A 21,009-nucleotide genomic window follows, 5' to 3' on the forward strand; every position below is an offset into this window, starting at 1 on the left:
GGTCCCACTTCCTTCAGCTCTCCAAACTGCACCTCTATTCCTGTTTTATCAATCAAATAGGCTTTCTTTTTAAGGTACCTTCAAGGGTCTGTTCTTCTTGTATGAGCAATAAAATCACTTATACTTACCAACCTCCTTCCTCTATAGATTTCTTTCTTTACTGCTTCCACATCAAAACTTCTATCATAATTACATGGATCATGATCCTCACATTCCACAAGTGCTGAAGAATACAGCTGCAGATTGGGAAAATGAAAAAGCCCAGAGAAGGCACAGATTAATAGTGAAAGCTACAAGTCAGAAAATTGTACAAAAAAGTACTCACCCTGAGTGGAAGGTAGTAAAACAGTGACCACTTTTTGGGGTGTGTGATGAGACCACAAGCCACCCTGCTTTTCTTTGGAAGTGGCCCCAATCCCCAGGCATGTTTTCTATTTCAGAACCCCAACCACCAATGGCTAACTGGACCTAGCTGTGGCTCTGACCCCAAGCTGGAACTACCAGTTTCCCTATCCTAGAAAAGTAGAAGAGGCTCTGAACCACATGGTCAGAGTAAGCCAGTCTGCAAAGAGGAAAAAACAAATACAAGGGCTAGAAAGGACATCCTGGGTTCCTAATGGCTTTCCAGTGCTTGTTTCTTAGACCTGCCTTCATGTCTGCTTTCAGGAGCCACGAAATGCCCCAGCAACCTTATCACATAGCCCCTTTTATTTCTTTGTGTTACTTGAAACCAAAAGAATCCAACCTACCTCCAAATTAAAGATGAACATTACACATATGCTCAAGTAACAAAGGGCACAAAGAACAAAAATTTTGTGATACTGGCATATAAGCAAAGATTTCTTAGAAAAAACAGAAACTATATAGAAAAGTTAGTAAGTTCAACTTCCTCAAAACTAAAACTTTTTGTTCTTTGAAAGTCATTGATAAGAAAACAAAAAGGCAAGTCAGAGACTGGTAGAAAATATTCAAAATCAGGAATATAGGAAACACTATTACAACTCATAATAAGACAAACAATTCAATTAAAAATGGGCAAAACATTTGAACAGACACTTCATAGAAAGAGTTACAGAAAGAACTGTTTAATAAGCACATGAAGAAAATCTCAATATCAATAATCCTCAGGCAAATTAAAACCACACTAAGATACCAAAATATACTCACTAGACTTGTTAAAATTAAAAAGACTGAAAATACCAAGTGTCAAGGATATGGAACAAATGAAACCCTTACATATTGTTAGTAGAAGTGTAAAATGATGCAATCACTTTTAAATTTAAACATAAACTTACTTTATGACCCAGCATTCCTCTTATAGGTATTCATCTAAGAGAAATAAAAGGATAAGCCCACATACAAAGACTCATATACATGTTCATAGCAGATTTATCCTCATATCCCCAAAATGGAAATGACACATATGTCTATCAACAGGTAAATGGATAAACAAATTGAGATACAGCCATACAATGGAATACTATGCAGGAATAAAAAAAAATACAGATACATTCAATAACATGGAAGAATCTGTATTGACTAAATACTGCACTGTACAAAAAGAGCCAGACACAAAAGAATACCTACTGTAGGATTCTTTTCACATTGAGATTCAAGAAAAGACAAGACCAACCTATAGGGACTGGGGGTAGGAAGGAAATGAATGCAAGGAAGCATGAGGGAACTTTCTGCAGTAATGGAAATGTTTTGTATCTTCATGGTGGTGGTGGTTTCATTAGTAAATACATGTCTTAAAACTCTCCGGACTGGCCCTGGCCGGGTGGCTCAGTTGGTTGGAGCTTTCTCCCGTACATCAAAGGTTGCAGGTTCATGCCGGGTCAGGGCACATACCTAAGTTGCGAGTTCAATCACCGGTCGGCGTGTACGGGAAGCGACCAATCGATGTTTCTCTCTTGCATCGATGTTTCTTTCTCTTTCTCTGTCCCTTCCTCTCTCTCTCTAAAATCAATAAACATGTCCTCAAGTGAGGATTTAAAAAAAAAACAAAACTCTCCGAACTGTACACTTAAAACAGGTGCATTTTGTTTTATATAAATTATACCAATGAAGTTAACTAAAAATAACAAGTTAACATTAACAGTATATTAGAATAAAATATCATGATCAAAATATTGATGTCAGAATGGCTTAACAGCAGAAAATAAGCACGTAACATATTACTAACAAATTAAAAAAAGAAAATTTGAGACATGAAAACCATATGGAACCCATGAATTAGAATCCTTTGTTATAAAGAAAGTTATTAGGACATTACATGAAACCTAAGGGGTTTAAACATCTGGTGGTAGTAATGTTAATTTCCTAATTTTGATGGTTATATCATGATTATGTGAAAGAACATCCTTGTTTGCAGGAAATACACACTGAAGTATTTGAGAAAAGTATCCCAATTTAATTTTAAATGGTTCCAACAAAAAATTCTTTGTACTGTATGTGTAACTTTTCATAATATTCAATATTTAACTTTTAGTAAGCTAGACATAAAAGGAAATGTCCTTATTTTAATAAAGTGAAGTATTAAAAAAAGTATACACAAATTTAAAACCTTAGAAGCATCCCATTAATATAAGAAACAAGACAAGGCTCCTTACTTTAAAAGCTTCACTAAATAAATAAATAAAAGCTTCTAATCACTATTATAACATAATGTTCTAGAAGAATAAAACAATAAAGAGAAATTGAAGGGCCCAAAAATTAAAAGGAAAACTATCATCTTTATTTACAGATGAGGCTTGTCCAAACACAATATCCAGATGAATTTAGACACTTTTAAAATTAATATGTTTATAAGACTGTTATATAAGATTAATAAATAAAAATTGAATAGTTTTTATATGTACTAGTAATAGCTCATTTTAAAAAGGTATTAGGAAAATAATAACAAAACAAACCCAGGAATAAGCCTAACCTGAAGGTGTAGACATATATAGAAAAAAATTATTGAATATTTCTAAAATTCATAAAAGAAGACCTGAATAATTGGAAAGACAGAACCTGTTAATGGATAGAAGGACTCATGTACCATAAGGATGACTATTTTTTTCCCAAATTGATCTATAAATTCAGTGGGGTTCTAGTTAAAATACTAATGGGAATTTTTATAAAACCTGGTAAGCTGATTCCAAAATTCAAAGCACAGACACACAAAAATGTAGCCAAGGTTTATCTAAAATAATAGTAATTAAGATAGTGTTGTACCAGTTCACCAATAGACAAAGTGACCAATGGAACACAATAGCCAGAAACACATCTGTATACATATACTATATCGTCACCACATTGGATGAACATGAGGGTTTTAGACTTAGAAAGTCTGGGTGAGAATTCTGTGACATTGGGCAAGTGACTTAACTTCTCTGTGACTCAGTAGTTTTATCTCTGGGTATAACAATACCTATTCCTTAAGGCTGTTATGAGGAGTAATAGTTTAATGTAGGTTAAGCTTCCAGAGCATTACCTTACACCTAGTGAACATTGAACAATAATAATAGTTATCAGTATTATTATTACAAATCAGTGAGGAAAGGATAGATTATTCAATAAACAGTGCTGGAAAAAATCATATAAAAATAAAAGTACATCTATACCAGAATCCAGTTAAACTAAGAAGGTATGAGAAAAGCCAAATTTTGAAACTTTTGTGAAAAAAATAGAATCTTAGTACAGAAAAGGATTTCTTAGGGGAAAAAATAATCTCACAAATTATAAAGAAAAATTATGGTGAATTTAATTACATTATAAACTTCTGTATGATAGAAAACACCATAAATAAAATTAAAAGTAACATATATAGTGAAGCATTACAATTTTTTATATGTAAATAAGTACATATAAACAAAACCAACATCTCGAAGATAAAAAGTAGTCCATGAACACATCACAGAAGTGAAAAATAGAACCACACATTAGCACAGCAAACAAGGCTCAAGCCCAGTAGTAATCTAAGAACTGTAGGTGAAAATAAGAGACCTTTGTAGACTCAGAATGAAGATACCTACTAAGAAAGGATCCTGATGGCCAAGCAGGCTCAAAATTTAAAAAACAAAACACACACACAAAAAAAAACACACAAAAAACCCAGAGCGTAGCAGCCATTTCTAAGCAGGGTCTCCTCATGTAAACCTCACTTCAGGGAAGAGCCAGCATTAAGCTGTCTGTCTCATGCACTGAACTGTCTGTCTGCACTGTGTTTTGCCATCTGAGCCAGCCCTGATAAAGGAATTCCTGGAATCCTATTTCAACCAATAGGACTGAGGTTTTCCCCATCCAATCAGAGCTGTGCAGCTATATCTGTTTGCATCTTCACCAACCAATCAGAGGAGCTCCATTCTGACCAACCAGGACAGTGTTTGTTTGTTTGTTTGTCTGTCTGTTTTATCCCCACCAAAAGACATGCTTATTGATTTTAGGGAGAGGGGATGGGAGGGAGAGAGAAAGAGAAACATCAGTATAAGAGAGAAACAACCATCAGTTGCCTCTTGCATGTATCCTGACAGGGGACCAAACCTGCAACCTAGAAATGTGCCCTGAACCAGGTCGAACCCTCAATCAGTTTACGGGATGGCACTCCAATCAAATGAGCCACACCAACCAAGGGTAGGATGGTGCTTTTGGACCAATTAAACTGTGAGGATTTGGCATTCTCAACTGCATGAGGATGGACCAATCAGGGACTAGGGCCAGGAAGTTCTTTCTGTATAGGTCTCTGGTTTGGAGACCATTATTTTCCCTTTCCATCCAAGACTGAAGACACTGAAGATGTCCTATTAGAGCAAAGCAGGCAGAGCAGAGCTGTCTAACTGAAGAGGGCCTTGTCTCAGGGCTGCCTCACGGCAGTGCTGTTCCACAGCTCTGCTATTTCATAATTGAGCTGTAACACAATTGAGCTGTTTAAAAAATAAAGTTTCCTCCTTCACCACACCCCAAACTGGGGATTCCTGTTGGCATTGAATTGGCAGCAATGACCCATTGGTTGACACCTTCACACTCATCAAAGAGGGTAAAATTAAAATTTCATAATATCGAGTGCTGGCAAGGAAGAAGAGAAATGACTCTGAAACAATGGTAGAAGTCTAATGTAGAGGGCTATTTAGAACATACAGTGAGGTGCACAAGGCTCCCTTCCTGCACCCAGGGATGCTGCTTTTGCTATGTCCCTACACCAGAGAAATTCTTCCATGAATTAGGAGACCTACACAAGGATGTTTGTTGTTGGGAACCGTCCCACCTGGTTTCAGGGACTGTAGACTCACCAACAGGTGAGAGGGCTCCAAGGCTGGAACTGAGCCAGGAGGTGTTGGGAAAATAGGAACCTGGGGAGATGAAAGCTGTCCCCCTGGCAGGAGCACAGCCCCTGCCTCCCTCACATCATGCTGCTTGGCCAGGAGAATACTTAGTTATGAAATGGAATACTATAACATTTAAAATTAAAGGCAGAGCTCTGTTTATTATTACCATAGGTAAATCTCAATGATCCACAGGATTTGAGAGAAATTCTATAAAGTCCAAGAACATGCAAAACAATCATATCTTGTTTATAAATATTTAAATATATGTGGTGGGAGCATAAAATTAAAAATACAAGATAAGAAACACCAGTTTGTGACAGCAATTATCTCTCAGAATAAATAGAGAGAAGGGAAGAGAGAGGAGTAGAGGGTCCTTAACTATCTGTGTTTTATTTCTTTAGAAAATGTGAAGCTAAAACAAATATTATATAATGTCCTGATTTTGCAAATTTGGTTGAACTGTCTATGGGTATCTGTTGTACTTGAAACATTTCATTAACACTTGTTTTCAAAAGCTTTTTCATAATTCTTGTGTGTTGTATCAGTTATAAATAAATGTAATCTTAAGGTACTAAGATCTAAAACAATTTAAAAAGTAAGAAGAATGTGCTCCGCAAATTCCCACTTAAAAGCCCAACCCATGGCCAACTCTTCATTCTCTGTATTCAAAGTACCATTTTTCTATTTTGACATGTCCTTCCATAAAAGAATTCAGGTGTTTTCAAGTAACTTACCAAACAATTTTCGTGAGCAGCTATGTTCTCTGATCGTGCAAAGTACAGGACACTACACTCAAGGTCTTTCGGGCAAAGTGCACATGTCCTTTTTTCCATCTTTTCTGCAACCTGAAAGACACCTATAAGTAGCATCCCTGATGAGAAATGGAAAAGTGGTTTTCTTGGTCTCAATAACACCTCCACTAGTCTTAAAGTAGAAGGAAGGCACTTGTTTTTATGAGAGATTTTCAACTCCCAGGGAAAAAGAAATTGGGACCCAAGTGGAAAAGCAATTTACATGGTATTTTTTAAATAGCTTAATTAAAGAAAACATTAAAGAAATTATTTCAAATGTCTAAACATGAAGAAAATCTTTATTAAAGTAACACAAGCAGGAGTTTAGACAAAGCTTTCAAAACATTGCCTTGCCCATAGCAAGCTCTCAATAATTATTACTGTCATTACAAATCAACAAGAAAACAATGGTGTACTCAATAAATAGTTGGCTATCTGTAAAGAATTTTTCCTTACAATGTCATATGATATTAAAAAATAAATCTTTAGTGAATTAAAGAATTAAATGAGCAATATACCTTAATTTAAATGTGCTTAAATCTAGCATTATAATAAGTTAGGAAAGATATATGAAGATAGAAATTTTATTTTTTAAAAAAGAGAGGAAGAAAATAAAGGGAAAAAACTAAGAGGAGAACTAGGAAGAAAAGGGAGGAGGCAAAGAAGAAGGAAAAAGCCAGCTGTTCCCAATATCCTACATGGCCTCTCACTGAGAAGTAACCTTCTCTAATCTATGAGTTTGCTAATAATTTGGCCATAAGTACATTTACTATTTCTTTGCCCTTTCCATTGCTCATCCTCTTATTCATTTGGTTTTAATAGAAAACATTTTTAGTTTTGAAACAGAGATTTTACCATTTAATGGTGAAAATTTTAAATTTAGATGACGTTAATCACTTAAGTGGTTCCTAAAAGTCCCTTTTTTGTAATTTGTAAGTGTTAGATCTTTTGGTTTCACTTATTTTAGATCTTGCATTTCACAAAGACAGAAGACTGCACTTTGGAGCTAGCATTTATTTCTCCTAACAATGAGTTTCTTCTTTAATTAATTTCTATTTCCTGAAACATAATTCAAGTCAGAAATGTGAGTCTTGGGTATAGTTGAAAAATTTCTATTAAAAAACCCAGAAAGCAATAGGTGAAATTAATTTTAATTCAACCAACTATATCTAAAATATTATCCTTTCAACATTTAATCAATATAAAAATTAACTCATTCTTTTGTACTGAGTCTTGAAACCCAGCATATTTTGTGCTTATACATCTCAGTTGGATGAGTCACACTTTAAGCACTCAGTAGCCATATGTGCCTAATAGTTCAGCCAAGGCCATAAAGAAATAGGAAACATAATTGTTGTCTGTAAGAAGCTTACAAAATAAACAGGAGACCAAAAAGCAATTAGAAAAATAACAGAATAAACATTACAAAGTAATATAACTTCTGAGTGGGAAATACAATATATGTTATGGATATAGGGGAGGAAGTCCTTCCTGTGGGATGGAGTCTTGTCAAGGACATGTGCCTTGAGCAGGTACAACCTGGAGACAGGCTTGAGGATGGAAGGGATTTTGCAGACAGAAGCAATGATGTGGGAAAATGCCAAGAAATAGTCTGGCTGGAAGACAGAAAACTAGCTGGTCTGAAGATTAGAACCTGTGTTAAGGAAGCTGGAAAAGAATTTGAAAAATCGATGATGAAAAATCTTTCGGCCTGGAAAGATTTTTGAGTAGGGGAATAACATGATGATTTAATTGTTTTAAGCTCAATTTCAATATATGGAAAAAATTGTGCTCCTGAATAGGAAGGCTGAACATTATAATGCTGTCAATTCTACCACAAATAAGTTTTAGGTTTAGTATCATTTCAACTTAATTCCCAAGAAGGTTAAAGAACTTGGAAAAAAAGATTATTTGTAAGAATGGGCATGGACATTGAAGTAAACTTTGAAAAAAAAAAAGAGAGGATATCTGCCTACCTAATTTAAAACCATATAAAGTTATAGCTAGGACAGAATATGAGACGACCACACCAAAAGAAAGAACACAAAGTACAGAGAGAAGTAGATCATAATCTGTAATTACAAATTAAATATACTGTAGGGTGGTATTGCATATTCTTCTCTGGCACTGATGTCTTTAGCCCATTTTTTTTTTTTGGTATTGGGTTATTCACTATTTTCTTATTGATTTATCATGTATTCAGGATATTAACTTTTTGTTAGTCATATGTGTGGTCTTTTAACTTTGTTTATAAGGTTCTTTGATATAGAGAATGTTTAAATATTTTTATTTGATGAAATTATATAATCTTTTTATTTTACAGTTTCTACTCCTGAGGGGGACATAACTTAGAAAACACCTCTATTATGCTCTCAAATTTTAATTTATTTTTTACATTAAAATATTAATGTGAAATTAATTTTATTGTAAAGAAGGATAGAATGCTAACTTATTTTCATAATGGTAACCACTGATTTAAAATCTCTTTTTCATATATTTAATTATTACATATATTTGGACTTGTTCCTGCACTTCTGTTTTGTTCCATTGACCTGTCACTTTCTCCAACAATACCACACTTTACAATTTTCAATGCTTTAGAATACATTTTAAATTTGACAACACAATGCCCCCATTCTATTATGAAAATATGAAAAAAATCCCAATATTTTATTCACCTCAAGCCAAAGTCTACTTTGATAGAATACTGTATTATTTAAAAAACACTCATATTAAAATCTGTAAAGCATGAGCTAAAAAAAGTGTTAGACACTTAAATTACTAGTACTAAAATCCCCTGATAAAATAATAGGATAATGTTTGACAGAATATGCAACACCCCTTGCTGTACAAGGGCTAGACATTTTCCCATAGTTTTAGTTACTCTTTCCTGTGCAAAGTAGGACCTTCACACAGGCGTCATGCATCCGCAAAGCTGGACCTTCACACAAGTGTGCTGCATGAGGCTGGGCTGTCAGGTCTCTGATACCTAAGCATGGCCCCCTGTGCTTACTTTGGGGACTCTGTGCCTGTCTGAGCTGTACTCCCAAGTTCACAGGTGCCTTGGGTCTTGGTACCTGGGAATACAGTGGCGGTGACATCATTCTTGCGCTGTGACCTAGAGTTTGTTTCCAATGCTGATGGACAGAAACCCAAGGTAGGACACACAGGCTCCCCCTAATGGCTTTTTCCTTCTAAAACATCCCCTCATCACAGTTTCTTAAAAGATCTTGGCTCTTCTAACCTGCTTATTCTTCTCAATGGGAGGATGTACATAACTCTTCTGTAGTTGGGGAAGTCACATTAGAGGCTTTACATAGACAGGCATCCCTCGCTATCTGAATGCTTGCTACATGTTCCCTGGAACTCATGGACCAAATACACTTGGATAACTTGATATCCCTCACCATCTGAACTCAGGAATTATAAATAAATACTCAAACATGTATCATGGGGATTGGGACAGTTTTAGGAAGAGTCCATTGGTCTCCATCAGTAGCTGATGCTAAGAACAAGGAAGATCAGCTTCCCAGGGTCCTTCTACTGGGTTCTAGCAGGACTGAGGACTCACAGAGACTGACCTGACAAGAATTCTCAGAAAGGAAACTGGTAGCCAAGAAAGGTCCTACAGAATGAAGCTAGAGAAAAATTACAAGGCAGTGACACATGAACTATAACCACTCAAACCAACACAGTGAAATCTTGGTCTCTCAGGCCCAGCTCTAGCCAGAAAGGGATTGCTAAAGCCACAGCCTTTGCAGGAGTGTCAGGGGTGTCTTCCCAATGCTCCTCTTCCCAGAGATGACCTAAAGCCCACCAGATGAGGACAATCCATCCAAAGGACAGAATCTGGGGTAGGCATTCATTCTACAACTAAAGACTTGAGTAAAACTGATGGAATGAGATTCACTGAAATTGTAATTCCATTTATAATCCTCTTCCAGTAGAGTATGGTCTGTGTTGTAAACTGGCAACCAATTCATGGTGCTGGCTTGGAAATTTCTTCCTTTTTCTCCTATGATTAATAGTTTTTACTGCAGTTTACTATCTTAGTTCTTTAATTATATATCAGATGTGTAGGATAAGTCAGTTTTATCAGAGTCCACTGACAGCATACTTCAATTGGATGAAGACCAAAACAGAAGAGGAGTAGAAAATACCTAGAGGCTTGGTAATGAACTTGGAAAATGAACGGCTTTATCATTGTCTCTGAGTGACATGACTTGATATAACTGTGGAAGAAGTGTGACTGAATATGTATTTGGGATAGTCAGAACACATAACTTGAAACAGGTTTAGAATGTATAAACAGGAAAAAATAAATAAATGTGTTGTGGGGGAGGGGGAGTAGGCACCCAAGAAGTAGGATGTTCAGTGAACTTCTTTAGGGTATCTGTCTAGCTCACAGTCACACACAGGGATGTTTGTACTATGTGACTCCACTTCCCTAGGCAAACCTGACAGCCCCAGAAGACCTACCTGCTCATCTCCCAGATATACAGAATTCAGAATAGATTTTAGTTTGGATTGGGCTGGTTTCTTGAAGATGTAAAAACTGGGAGGCTGTGAAGAAAGCCATCTTCTATCCCATTATCAGAAAAACTGGACCGAAGAAAGAGAACAAAGTAGATATGCTAAGAGACGCAGAAATAAGAGAAGAGGGTGCTATCAAAGTTTATGATGGCTATTCAGGTCCTAGTTCCTAGCCCATTCTTCAAAATGCTAAGGCATCCATACTCCTAGGACTTGTGAGTCTGGTCTCCCTGATTCCCAGCAACAAGCACCTCTTTTGCTTAAATTAGATCAAATTGTTTCTGTACAATTTGCAGCCAACAAGTCCTAATTAACACCCAAAGTACCATGGCCTGTGTATAGGCACATATGTGTGTATGCATATATGTATGTGTATGTGTGCACCCACAGTTGTGTTAAAGAGAGTGTTCTGGCAGCAGTGTGAAAGGTGGACTAGCCTGCTGTCATTATCTTTCTCCTGGTCCATTCTGGTAATCTCATCTCCCAGCTTCTGTATCTCTGTCATGACTCCACTCCATTCTTCATGTTGTTGCCTGAGAGATCTATCGAAAATGGACATCTGCCCAAGTTTCTCTCCTGATAAAGACCCTCTCAATCACCTGTAAAATAGAAGCCAAGCTCTTTGGTGGTACATACAAGCCCATTCATTCTTTCAATAAATACTTATGAGAACCTGCCATGTACTTAACTATTCTAGGCATTAGAAATAAAGCAGAAAAAAAGATGAGAGTTTCATCTCTTGTGGACTTTAATTCTGGTAGTAGAGACAATTAACACCCCAACTTCAGTTTTTCTTCAAGTACTTTGAAAAGAAAAACACTGCATGGGAAGAAGATACAGAGTAAGAAGGGCTGATGGTAGGGGTCAGGCAGGGGTGTGATGCTCTTTTAAATAGGATGGACAGGCAGGGCTGTGGATGATACATTTGAGCAGAGACTTGAATATGGTGGGGAAATGAAAAACAGATGCAAAAACCCTGAATCAGGGACAAGTTTGGGGGTTTAGAGGACCCATAAGGCAGTGAATGGTGGCAGAATCATCACACTGGGCAGAGGTTGGATCAGATCAGGACATAGGGTACACTGTAAATCAGAGAAATTATTATAAAAGTAATGAAACTGGGTGTAGGTAGATACACTTTGCCTCCTCGCACAACCAAAAGAATAACAACAAATTTAAAAACAAAAAATAACCAGAATTGCCACAGAGATCAGGGAGGCATACAGCAGGGCCTGTATGTGGGTGTTCTGGTGAAACAATTCCAGGCATTGATAAAGTTGGTTATATGAATCTGGAGTTTGAGGAAAAGATCAGAATAGAACATCACCTCCAATAACTCCTTGTCTTGCACTCCATACACATACTAGCTGAATGAAATATTCCACTGCTTGACTTGTGGTTGTCACGTATGATATTTTGTGGCTAATGACTTTATTCATGTCATCCCCTGTCTGGAACACCCTTCAAACCTTTCTACCTTTGACTGACTCGCCCTTTAAAACTAAGATTCAGTTCTTCACCTCCAAAAAGCTTTCTGTGAACACCAGGTTAAGTTAGGAGCCCCTCGTTTGTGCCTCCGTGGTGCTTACCAGGTCATATACGACTTTGTTATTAGATTCTCTAGGGCAGCGTCTGCCTAACTCATCTCTGAACTTGACACATGGTAGGAACTGTATGCCCGTTTATGTAAAAGGAAAAAGCCCACTCAGAAAACTGTCGCCTCATTCACGGAAAGAGTCGTTATAGACTTGACTGCTAAATGGAGAGGAGGATATGGTTCCAAAAAATCACATTCTCTGGGGAAACTTTCTAAATTGCTTCCTGAGAGCTAGCGGACCATTTCTTCCAGGAACTTCTCAGGTGGGTGGAGCCGCGCAAGGAGACAAAACCCACTGGAGTTCAGTTCGGTTTTTTGATGCCAACCTTCGTAATAGAAAAGGACAATAACAATGGGTTGTCCCATCAGCAGTGGGAGAAGTAAACGGAAGTTACACAGGCCACTGTGGAATCGCCCCATTGCCACTGGAGGTGAAGTCCGTGGAGTGAACTTCAGGGAACCACACAACTGCAGAGCGAAGTCCGTCCAAGCGGCCTTGGCGGCTCCTGAGTTGGGGCCCAGCGCTCCAAAGGGCCGCCACCAGTGTGAGATCCTAGGCCAAACCTGTCTTTGCCTGACCCTGTCAGCCCTCAGCCCCACCCCGCCCTGCCTTCCCCGTTTCCCCCGCAACTCCACCACGGTACTCACCTGTGGGGTAGAGGGACGAGTCCGGCGCCTCAGACCAGCTGGCTTTGGAGACCAACTCAGAAAACTCAGGTAAGGCCGGAGGCCCTGGGTCCATGGCTGCGCTCCCGGCCGCCGCCCAACGGCTGCGCGCAAGGCTCTCGCTTCCGGAAGTTCGGCGGCAGCCTTTTCGGTTTTGTACAACCCGCGAGACTGATTTCCTCTGCTCAGCGGAAAGCCCCCAGCGAGAAGAGACGCCGCATCGAGTTTGCAGATGGCGTTGACTGCGAAACAGGAGTTCGCATCTTCTCCAGACCGGAGTCTGAATTTAGTTACTTTTTTAACCGAATAGGCGCTCCCCACCCTGCCCCCTTTACAAGGTAGCCAAAGCCCCCCCACCCCCGTGTTCAGTTGGAGAAATGCCTGCTTTTCTGAGGTTCCCTGTTTCTTTTACAAATTGTATAACATCGAGTTTGGCCGGCCAGTGTGTGTCATAAACGGATGCAGAATAAACCAACCGTAATTCCAGTCTCCAGTCGCGACTTTATTTAGCACCCATGGGGTACACTGCACCATAGAAGGTTTTCAGTGCATGTTAGTAAGTACATATGTAGAGAACATAAATGTATATAAATTACAATCGAAAAGTAAGTTGTTCTGGAAAAGTAGCATATAATGGTGGTCTGCTGAGGAACTAAAAGAAGTTCTCACCCCGGCCTGGTGGCTCGGTTGGGGCATCTTCCATACACCAAAAAGTTTACAGGCTCTAGCCCATTTCAGGGTATATACTTAGGTTACCGGTTCAATCCCAGGCAAGCACGTGAGGCAATCAATGGAAGTTTCTCTCTCTCCCCTGCCCAGCTTTCTAAAATCAGTAATAAAATATCCTCGGGTGAAAAGAAAGGAAGGGAGGGAGGGAAGAAGGAAACTTCTGGAGATCTTGCAGTTCAAGCAAATTTTCAAGAGGAAAGGAAGAAAGTTGGGGATGGTGGAAGAGAAAAACAGTATTAAAAAGGATGACTTGGATAGTCTTGAGAACTACATAAATGGATTACAGAAGCAAAAGCATGGGGTTGCAAAACAGGAGAAAAGAATGGACTCTTACAGCCAAGTATTTTTGCATTTTAAGCAGGTGAGTGGAAGAGTTACAGGCATACGTCATTTTATTGTGCTTAGCTTTATTTCACTTCACAGGTCCGCCCCCTCCCCCCAAATTAAAGGCAAGACCCTCCATTAGCAAAAAGATTACCACTTAATTTACTATGATACTCGTTTCATTACTGTGATAGTACCAAACCATAATATCTCAGAATTAGGCCTGTATCACAGAAAGTCCTAAAGAGATTGAATTAGAAACCCAATAGTTCAGCTAGGTTGTGGTGAAACAATTGAAGAACACCTTCTACCACTCTGTTTATAATTTCAGGATTTTAGTGTTCTACTCTTAAGCAGGAGTAGACTACTACGATCACTGAGTAAAGCCTATAACAAAAGTCAAAGACCAGAGGAAACACACAGGGAAGACAGAAATCAAACTTAGAGGTCACAGAATATGCAGGAAGAAAATATACATATGTATGTACATGTGTACACATGGAAATTAAAAATCTGAGACCAGAAAACTAAAACACATTAGTCAGAAGATTAAGTACAGGAAATCTAGAATATACAACTAGAAGACAGAGCTGGAAATTAAAAGATAAGAAAATGTGAGAACCAATCCTGCAGACTTACCATCTGGATAACAGGAATTCTAGAAAGAGAGCAGATGAGCAATCATTAAAGAAATAGTTCTCTAAAATATTTTCCCTAAAGGACAAAGTTTGAAAGATTGGAAGGTCCCACCAAGTATCTAGCAGAAGGGATGAAAAGAGACCCTTACTAGGAACAGAACTTTAGGACAAAATAATGGAATTAACTTCAATAGAGATAAAAAAACTAGTTTTAGATACAAAAAGATCAAAACAGCATCTGACTTCCAATAGTCATCCTGGATGTCAGAGCAAGAAATGTTTTCAAAGCATGAATGTTTTCAAACTCTGAAGGCTTAGCAGACGCCTTCAAAATTGGGAATGGAGGCTACTCAAGAGTTCTATACTCTGCCAAAATAGGAACCAAATATAAGGGTATAAGAACATTTTCAAACATGAAAGGTCTCAAAATATTTACCTCATTTTTTTCTTTTCAAAAGATACTGAAGGATGTGTTTCACCAACATGTGGAACTAAACCAAGGAAAAGGGAAATAATGGGACTTAACTTTAAACAGATCTGACATGAGAGACAAAGGGAATCTCTAGGACATTGGTGGAAGATTACAGCTGTGAACCAATACAGACTGAAGCAGATCAAGACATCAGGATCTCTACACAAGACTATTTCCCATACTGCCCTGGCTGGTGTGGCTTAGTGGACTGAGTGTTGGCCTGTGAACCAAAGAATATTTTCCATACTGACCAAGTGTCCTCACTTTATTTATACACTGACTAAAATTCCTGAATCTTTACTGTGAATAAATGGACTTCTCAACTTTCCTCATCTGTCTATAGGTTGCTGGGTTATAATTTTTTGCTCCTTTTCCTAATTCTTCGGTTTCCCACTCTCTAACACATTTGCAATTTAAATTGTCACCTAGTTAAATATTTTTAAAAAATTTAATTAGGTCTGCCCTGACCAGTGTGGCTCAGTTGGTTGGGTGTTGTCCCACAAAGCAAAAGGTTACTGATTTGATTCCCTGTGGAGTCACTTGCCTGGGTTGCGGATATGGTCCCCATGAGAGAGGCAACCGATTGATGTTTCTCTCTCACATCAATGTTTTTCTCCCTCTTTCTCCTTCCCTTCCCTTTCTCTAAAAAATACATACATAAAATCTTTAAAAATATTAAACTGGGTCTAAACTTAGAATGAACTTTGAAAGGAAACCAAACTAAAACCAGAATCAAATTCAAAGAAAAAATAAACATATAATCACTCAAAAACGAGAACTACTTTTAATTATTCATGTTTGAGCTGCTATTCCCATCCTAGTCCAAGGGGAAAATATATACATGTTTGTTAAGAATAAAATTAGTTTTGACTCCTGGAGATTCCCATCCCCCTTTCCAACAGATAAATGATCACCCATACAAAACTAACTCCTTCCCTTTTTCTCTAGAAAAACAATTTGTATGTCATGCCCAGAAGAATCCAAGGGGATATATCAGACTTTGCAGCTCAGTTTTGTTTTGTTTTTAAATGAAATTCTTGCCCAGCATAATCCCTTTTGGCCTAAGTCAAGTCTGACTAGCTTCCAGATTTCCTTTTCTTATGGCTCTATTCTAGAACAAAAATCTTCCAACTCCTTCAGGTTTCTATTCCCTCTTTTCCTGTCTGTGTTTATACTGAAGGTGTAAAGAGAATCTGTGGGAAAGCAGCTTCACTTCAAAGAGTTTGCCCAAATCATTCTTACAGAAGAGCTTCTCACCCTTTCTCACTCAAATGGCTTCACAGGACAGCACTTTATGGAGCTATATTCCTCACTCTGTTGCCCACCTTATGCCTCATAATGGGAAATTATTACCAGGAATTAAATATAAGTAAGTTGTGTAGGTAAAGTCATGAAATGTGGCCCCTTGGGTCCATGAACTCAAAGATAATAAAAACAAAAACAACTGAATTCTATGTGACATTTGTTTCTCTTAATATTTAATTTACAAATAAGTTACAAATTGTATAGTAGTATTTCATATAAAATATACACTTCCATCCTACTTATGTAAAGTCAAATAGCAGTAAGAATAGAGAGATACCCTATGTGTATGAAAATGTCCTTATATGTTCCTAGCATTTCTAAGTCACACATATGAACCCCCTGACAAGGGTACACTGAGAGGAATTCTCTTGATGATAACAAACTAAATTCCACTGACAACTGAGTATTCTTTTGTGGGGCTCTAATTTCAGCTTTATAAGCTAATTTCATGAACAGGCATTACATATAGATTTATAATATTTTTTTCCTACATTTATTAACCCCACATTGGCAGAGGATTTCTTTATCAGGCATAGTCCCAGCTTCATAACCATAATCCCATGTTAGTTCTGTTCTTGCTTTCACATACCTAGAAAGTAAAAATTAAAAAATAATGATAAATTGCCCTGAATGACCCAAATTTGATATCAATTTTCATATTAACATCATTAACTATCCTTAAAAATACAGTTTATTCTGACAACCACATAGTAAGAATGCTCTTTCACTAAAAGAATAATCATTTAAGTTTTATTTCCAATCTACTAAAATCCTAAGTAAGAAAAAATCTGTCAATATCCATGAGGAAAGGTAGTGTGTTTTGCAAAGAGCGGAACCCAGTGATATGGTGAGGTTTGCAGTGTGGTAGGTAGGGATAGTTCTGACTTCACAAAGTTGTAGCAGTCTGTACCATTTATCCCCTGACCTGAATTGGGTGAGAACTGCCATTCTTAGCTCTTTCAGGCATTAATTCTAAGAAAAAATAAGAACTGAAATTTCAGCTGTTTAAAATTTTGTTGAATAGAAACAGTTTGTGATAACAGAATATTCTGGAGTACCAGATATTAGAAGCTATCTTTTCACATTGTTCTTCTCTTTTGCTCCCATCCTGTCCCTCTCTCTAGTTTTTTTTCTCCTTCTATTGTTATTTTTAAAGTCACAATTTTAAAATTAAATCACAAAAAATTTCAAACCTGTTGGTGAAGAATGCCACCAATGGAAAATTCCTGTCATGTGTTTCTACAAAAACATTCTGTACCAAAAGATTTGGGCAACAACTATGCTGTTTAAAAAAAAATTAAAAGAGAGGTTAGAAATAGCATAAAGTTTGATGTCTTATTCTTTGAAGAATTGAGTACCATTGTTTCCAACATAGCTCACTTATTTTTGTTTCTTTCCCTTTTTCTTTGTTGACTAATATGTAAAATATCATAGCTCACTACAATTCTGTTAATAATAGTAATTCAGAAAAGCCTGTTCTGACACTCTTACATCTTGCTGGTAAAAATGCAAAATGCTATAAACCCCTATTAAATATAATCTATCAAGATTATAAATGCATTTATCTTTTGATTCAGCAATCCCATATCTGATAATGTATTCTATAGATACATCTGCACATGTATCTATATATAAGATTATTCATTAAGCATTGTTTTTAATAGTAAAAGTATGGAAACAAACTATAAGACTATCTAAAGAGAACTGGTTAAATAAACTGTGGTATAGTAACACAATGGAATTCTATGCATCTATAAACAAAAATAAACCAACAAGAAATAAGGAGCTCTTCTCTGTGTCCTGATATGGAAAGATTTCCAGGGTATATTGTTAATTTAAAAAACACAGTATAGGACAGTAACTACAATATGCTGTCTTTTATGTAAGAACACATATTTATATTTACCTGTATTTGTATAAAGAAACACAAGAAAGTAATAAAAATTATTTTACTATATAAGGTGGAGTGGGGGCAGGGTGAATGGGGGTATAGTAACTCTAAAGGTATGTTCTTTTCAACAAAAGTTTAATATGAAGACTATACACAAACTGAGTTTTATATCATAATCAAAACAGGCCCTTTGGAAAAGGGGAGGTATATAAGAAACTGATTTTTCTGCTGAACATAACCATTATTTACTTGTTCCAAGACCTCTACACATGATAATACTATTTCCTCCTATTAACCACCATTCTAATATTGTTCTGTTGCCCATCTGCAACCATCTCCATACATTCATCTATCACCAGATTCATAAAAGAATTTAATCTCCACAATATTCCTTGAAAATGTGGGCTAGCATATAATTTCAATGATAGTAACTTCCTGTCCATACATTTTTTAACTGGGGCCTATGAACTTTACTCATGGTGCTTACTTGGTAGGCTGCGAGCTACCTTGAAACAGAATTCTGTTTAGCTATATGTTTATATTCTGCATGGCTTATTATTTTATTTAAATTTTTAAATCATGTAAATGTATAATCTAAGTAGAAAAATTAAATTGAAAAGACAGAAAGAAAGGAAGGAGGGGAGAGAGGGAGGGAGGGAAGGAGAGAAGAAAGGAAAGAACTTATTTTTGCCTCCTACAAAGAGAGGGACCTTGCTGATGTGCTGATTGGGAGAGGTGAAACCAGCTGAATTGTGCTGGTGCAGCCACCACTCAACATAACTGATGGGAAATAAAGCAGTCTTTTGCTGGGGATCCTTCTTTGATGGGTCTCCTGACATGATTGGCAACAGTGTAGAAGTAGTCAAAGTAGAATAGAGAACAGCAGATGGGGAACAGAGGAAGGGAACAGGAGATTCTATTTCTTGTTAACCAAGTAGTCTCCTAATTAGGAGAGAGAAAAAGAAAAACCAAATTAACAGATTCACCTAGCAAGGAAAAACCTCTTTGGTTTTAAAGATTTCTAACTTAAGACTATTTTTTTCTTCTCAAGACAGCTGAATTACCTGTAAAATTATCACTGCGCATAAATTTCAAACCATTCAAAAGTTACATTATAAGAGGCCCTGAGCTTACCTTAAAGATGTCAAAGGGAATGCTTTTGAGAATCAAGGGCCATTCAGGCTTCCCTTCCTTCACCTTTATTTTAATGGAAAAGTCAAGGTTGCCCATCCCACTAATTCCACCACACAGGGAAGAAGAGCTCTAATACAGATCAAAGAGGATAATTAAGGCCTTATTCCAGAGTCAGTGTCCTAGAGTGGACCATTCCAAAGGATGTGTGGAGGAGATCAAAGTCTTTTTCCTTGTTCTATGACTCCTCTTCATTCTCTTAGATATGATAAGCAAAGACAAAGAGAAGCCCAGAGATCAGGGAGACATACAGCAGGGCCTGGCTCAGCTCTCACTGAGATGATTCAGGACTTCCACATGGTCCAGTTCACCAAAGACAGAAGAGACTATATAGACAACAGGACTAGAGGTTGAAAGGGGTTTTTTTCCTCTATAGGATTTCTAGGACCATACATTCTTTCATAATCATGTCTGATCGTAAGAAGCAGGGTAGGGTAAAAGTCTAATGGGAAAGCCACAAGGTAATGCCAAACCCACCTTACACAGGAGATATGACTAATAATACAAATTATACCCCTTATCATGAAGATGACAGGAGTCTTAAGTGTCAATTAACCTTAAAATCAGAGGAATCATGAGTATTTCTTTATATAAATGAAAATAAATATTATTAAATATATCTCAAACATTCTTAGAGAGTATAATGAGTAAGGTTTGGGAATAGAAAAAGGATAGTTAAATGCAATATTCTGATAAAGGTACTGGTTTTCTTCACTAAACCACTAAATCACTCAAAACTTACTGAAAGTAAGTAAAACATAAACACCTCCATATGACTTTTTTAAATTATTAGAGGCATCTCTGAATTAGATCTATTGTATTATGTAAGACTCAAAAGAGAAACTTATTCTATGTCCCACTGTGATTTTTTTGGAAGTAACAAATCTTGAAAATCTTTCAATAAATGTAAATAATTTTCTTACATATCATTTATATCATTTTCTTAAGCAATGTTTTCTATGTGCCAAGTACTGTTTAAGAACTATAGAAAATATAAATAATTCATTTAATCTTATGAGTCAGTTATCATCATCATCCCAATATTATAAAGGTCAGAAATAAGATATGAAGACTTCTGGTCAAATTATCATGTAACAACAAGTATCATGTAGTTAGATACATGTTGCCTTCTCACAAAATTGTAAGAAGGACAACAACAAATTCAAAAACAAAAAAACCCAAAACTGCCAGAAAAATCAAACTGCATGGAAGTCCAACAGCCAAGGAGTTACAGAAAAAACATTCATCCAGACCCATAGGAGGGGCCGGGACAGGCAGCTGGGGTGAAGAGGAGGTGTGGCAAAGCAGCGGCTGGAGGACTGAGCAGGGGAGGTGGTGGCTAGCATACTGGGCGGTACCACATTTGCAGGAGGATAAATCAGGAGAAATAGCTGGGGAGTGAGACAGACCACTCAGTCCAGGGTTCCAGTGAGGGAAAAGAAAGCCTCAAAACCTCTGGCTATAAAAAAAAACTGTGGGGGCTGTGGCAGCAGAAGAAACTCCCAGCCTCACAGGAAAGTCCGCTGGAGAGATCCACAGGATCCTAGAACATACACAAATGCA

The 21,009-nt window shown here is 37.2% G+C and overlaps 1 protein-coding gene across 4 annotated transcripts in view; it reads right to left on the bottom strand.

Annotated features, from left to right (window-relative positions):
• The window catches only part of SETDB2 (SET domain bifurcated histone lysine methyltransferase 2), a 111,591-nt gene that overhangs the window by 21,182 nt on the left and 69,400 nt on the right, over positions 1-21,009 (bottom strand). For 2 of the 4 annotated variants that reach the window (XM_054586329.1, XM_054586328.1), the window contains exons 1-3: positions 12,879-13,028; positions 6,044-6,165; positions 129-236 (exon numbers count right to left, since the gene is read on the bottom strand). In XM_054586329.1, the coding sequence (XP_054442304.1) occupies positions 129-236; positions 6,044-6,165; positions 12,879-12,972 (324 nt within the window). In that variant the 5' untranslated portion in view covers positions 12,973-13,028. Of the gene's footprint in view, positions 1-128; positions 237-6,043; positions 6,166-12,878; positions 13,029-16,593; positions 16,954-21,009 lie in introns of those variants that run through there. The other 2 variants (XM_054586330.1, XM_054586327.1) reach the window with 2 other exon arrangements.

The sequence above is a fragment of the Pteronotus mesoamericanus genome, unplaced genomic scaffold (assembly GCF_021234165.1).
Source record: "Pteronotus mesoamericanus isolate MK-2021 breed Mesoamerican mustached bat unplaced genomic scaffold, CSHL_Meso_final contig_94, whole genome shotgun sequence".
NCBI lineage: Eukaryota > Metazoa > Chordata > Mammalia > Chiroptera > Mormoopidae > Pteronotus > Pteronotus mesoamericanus.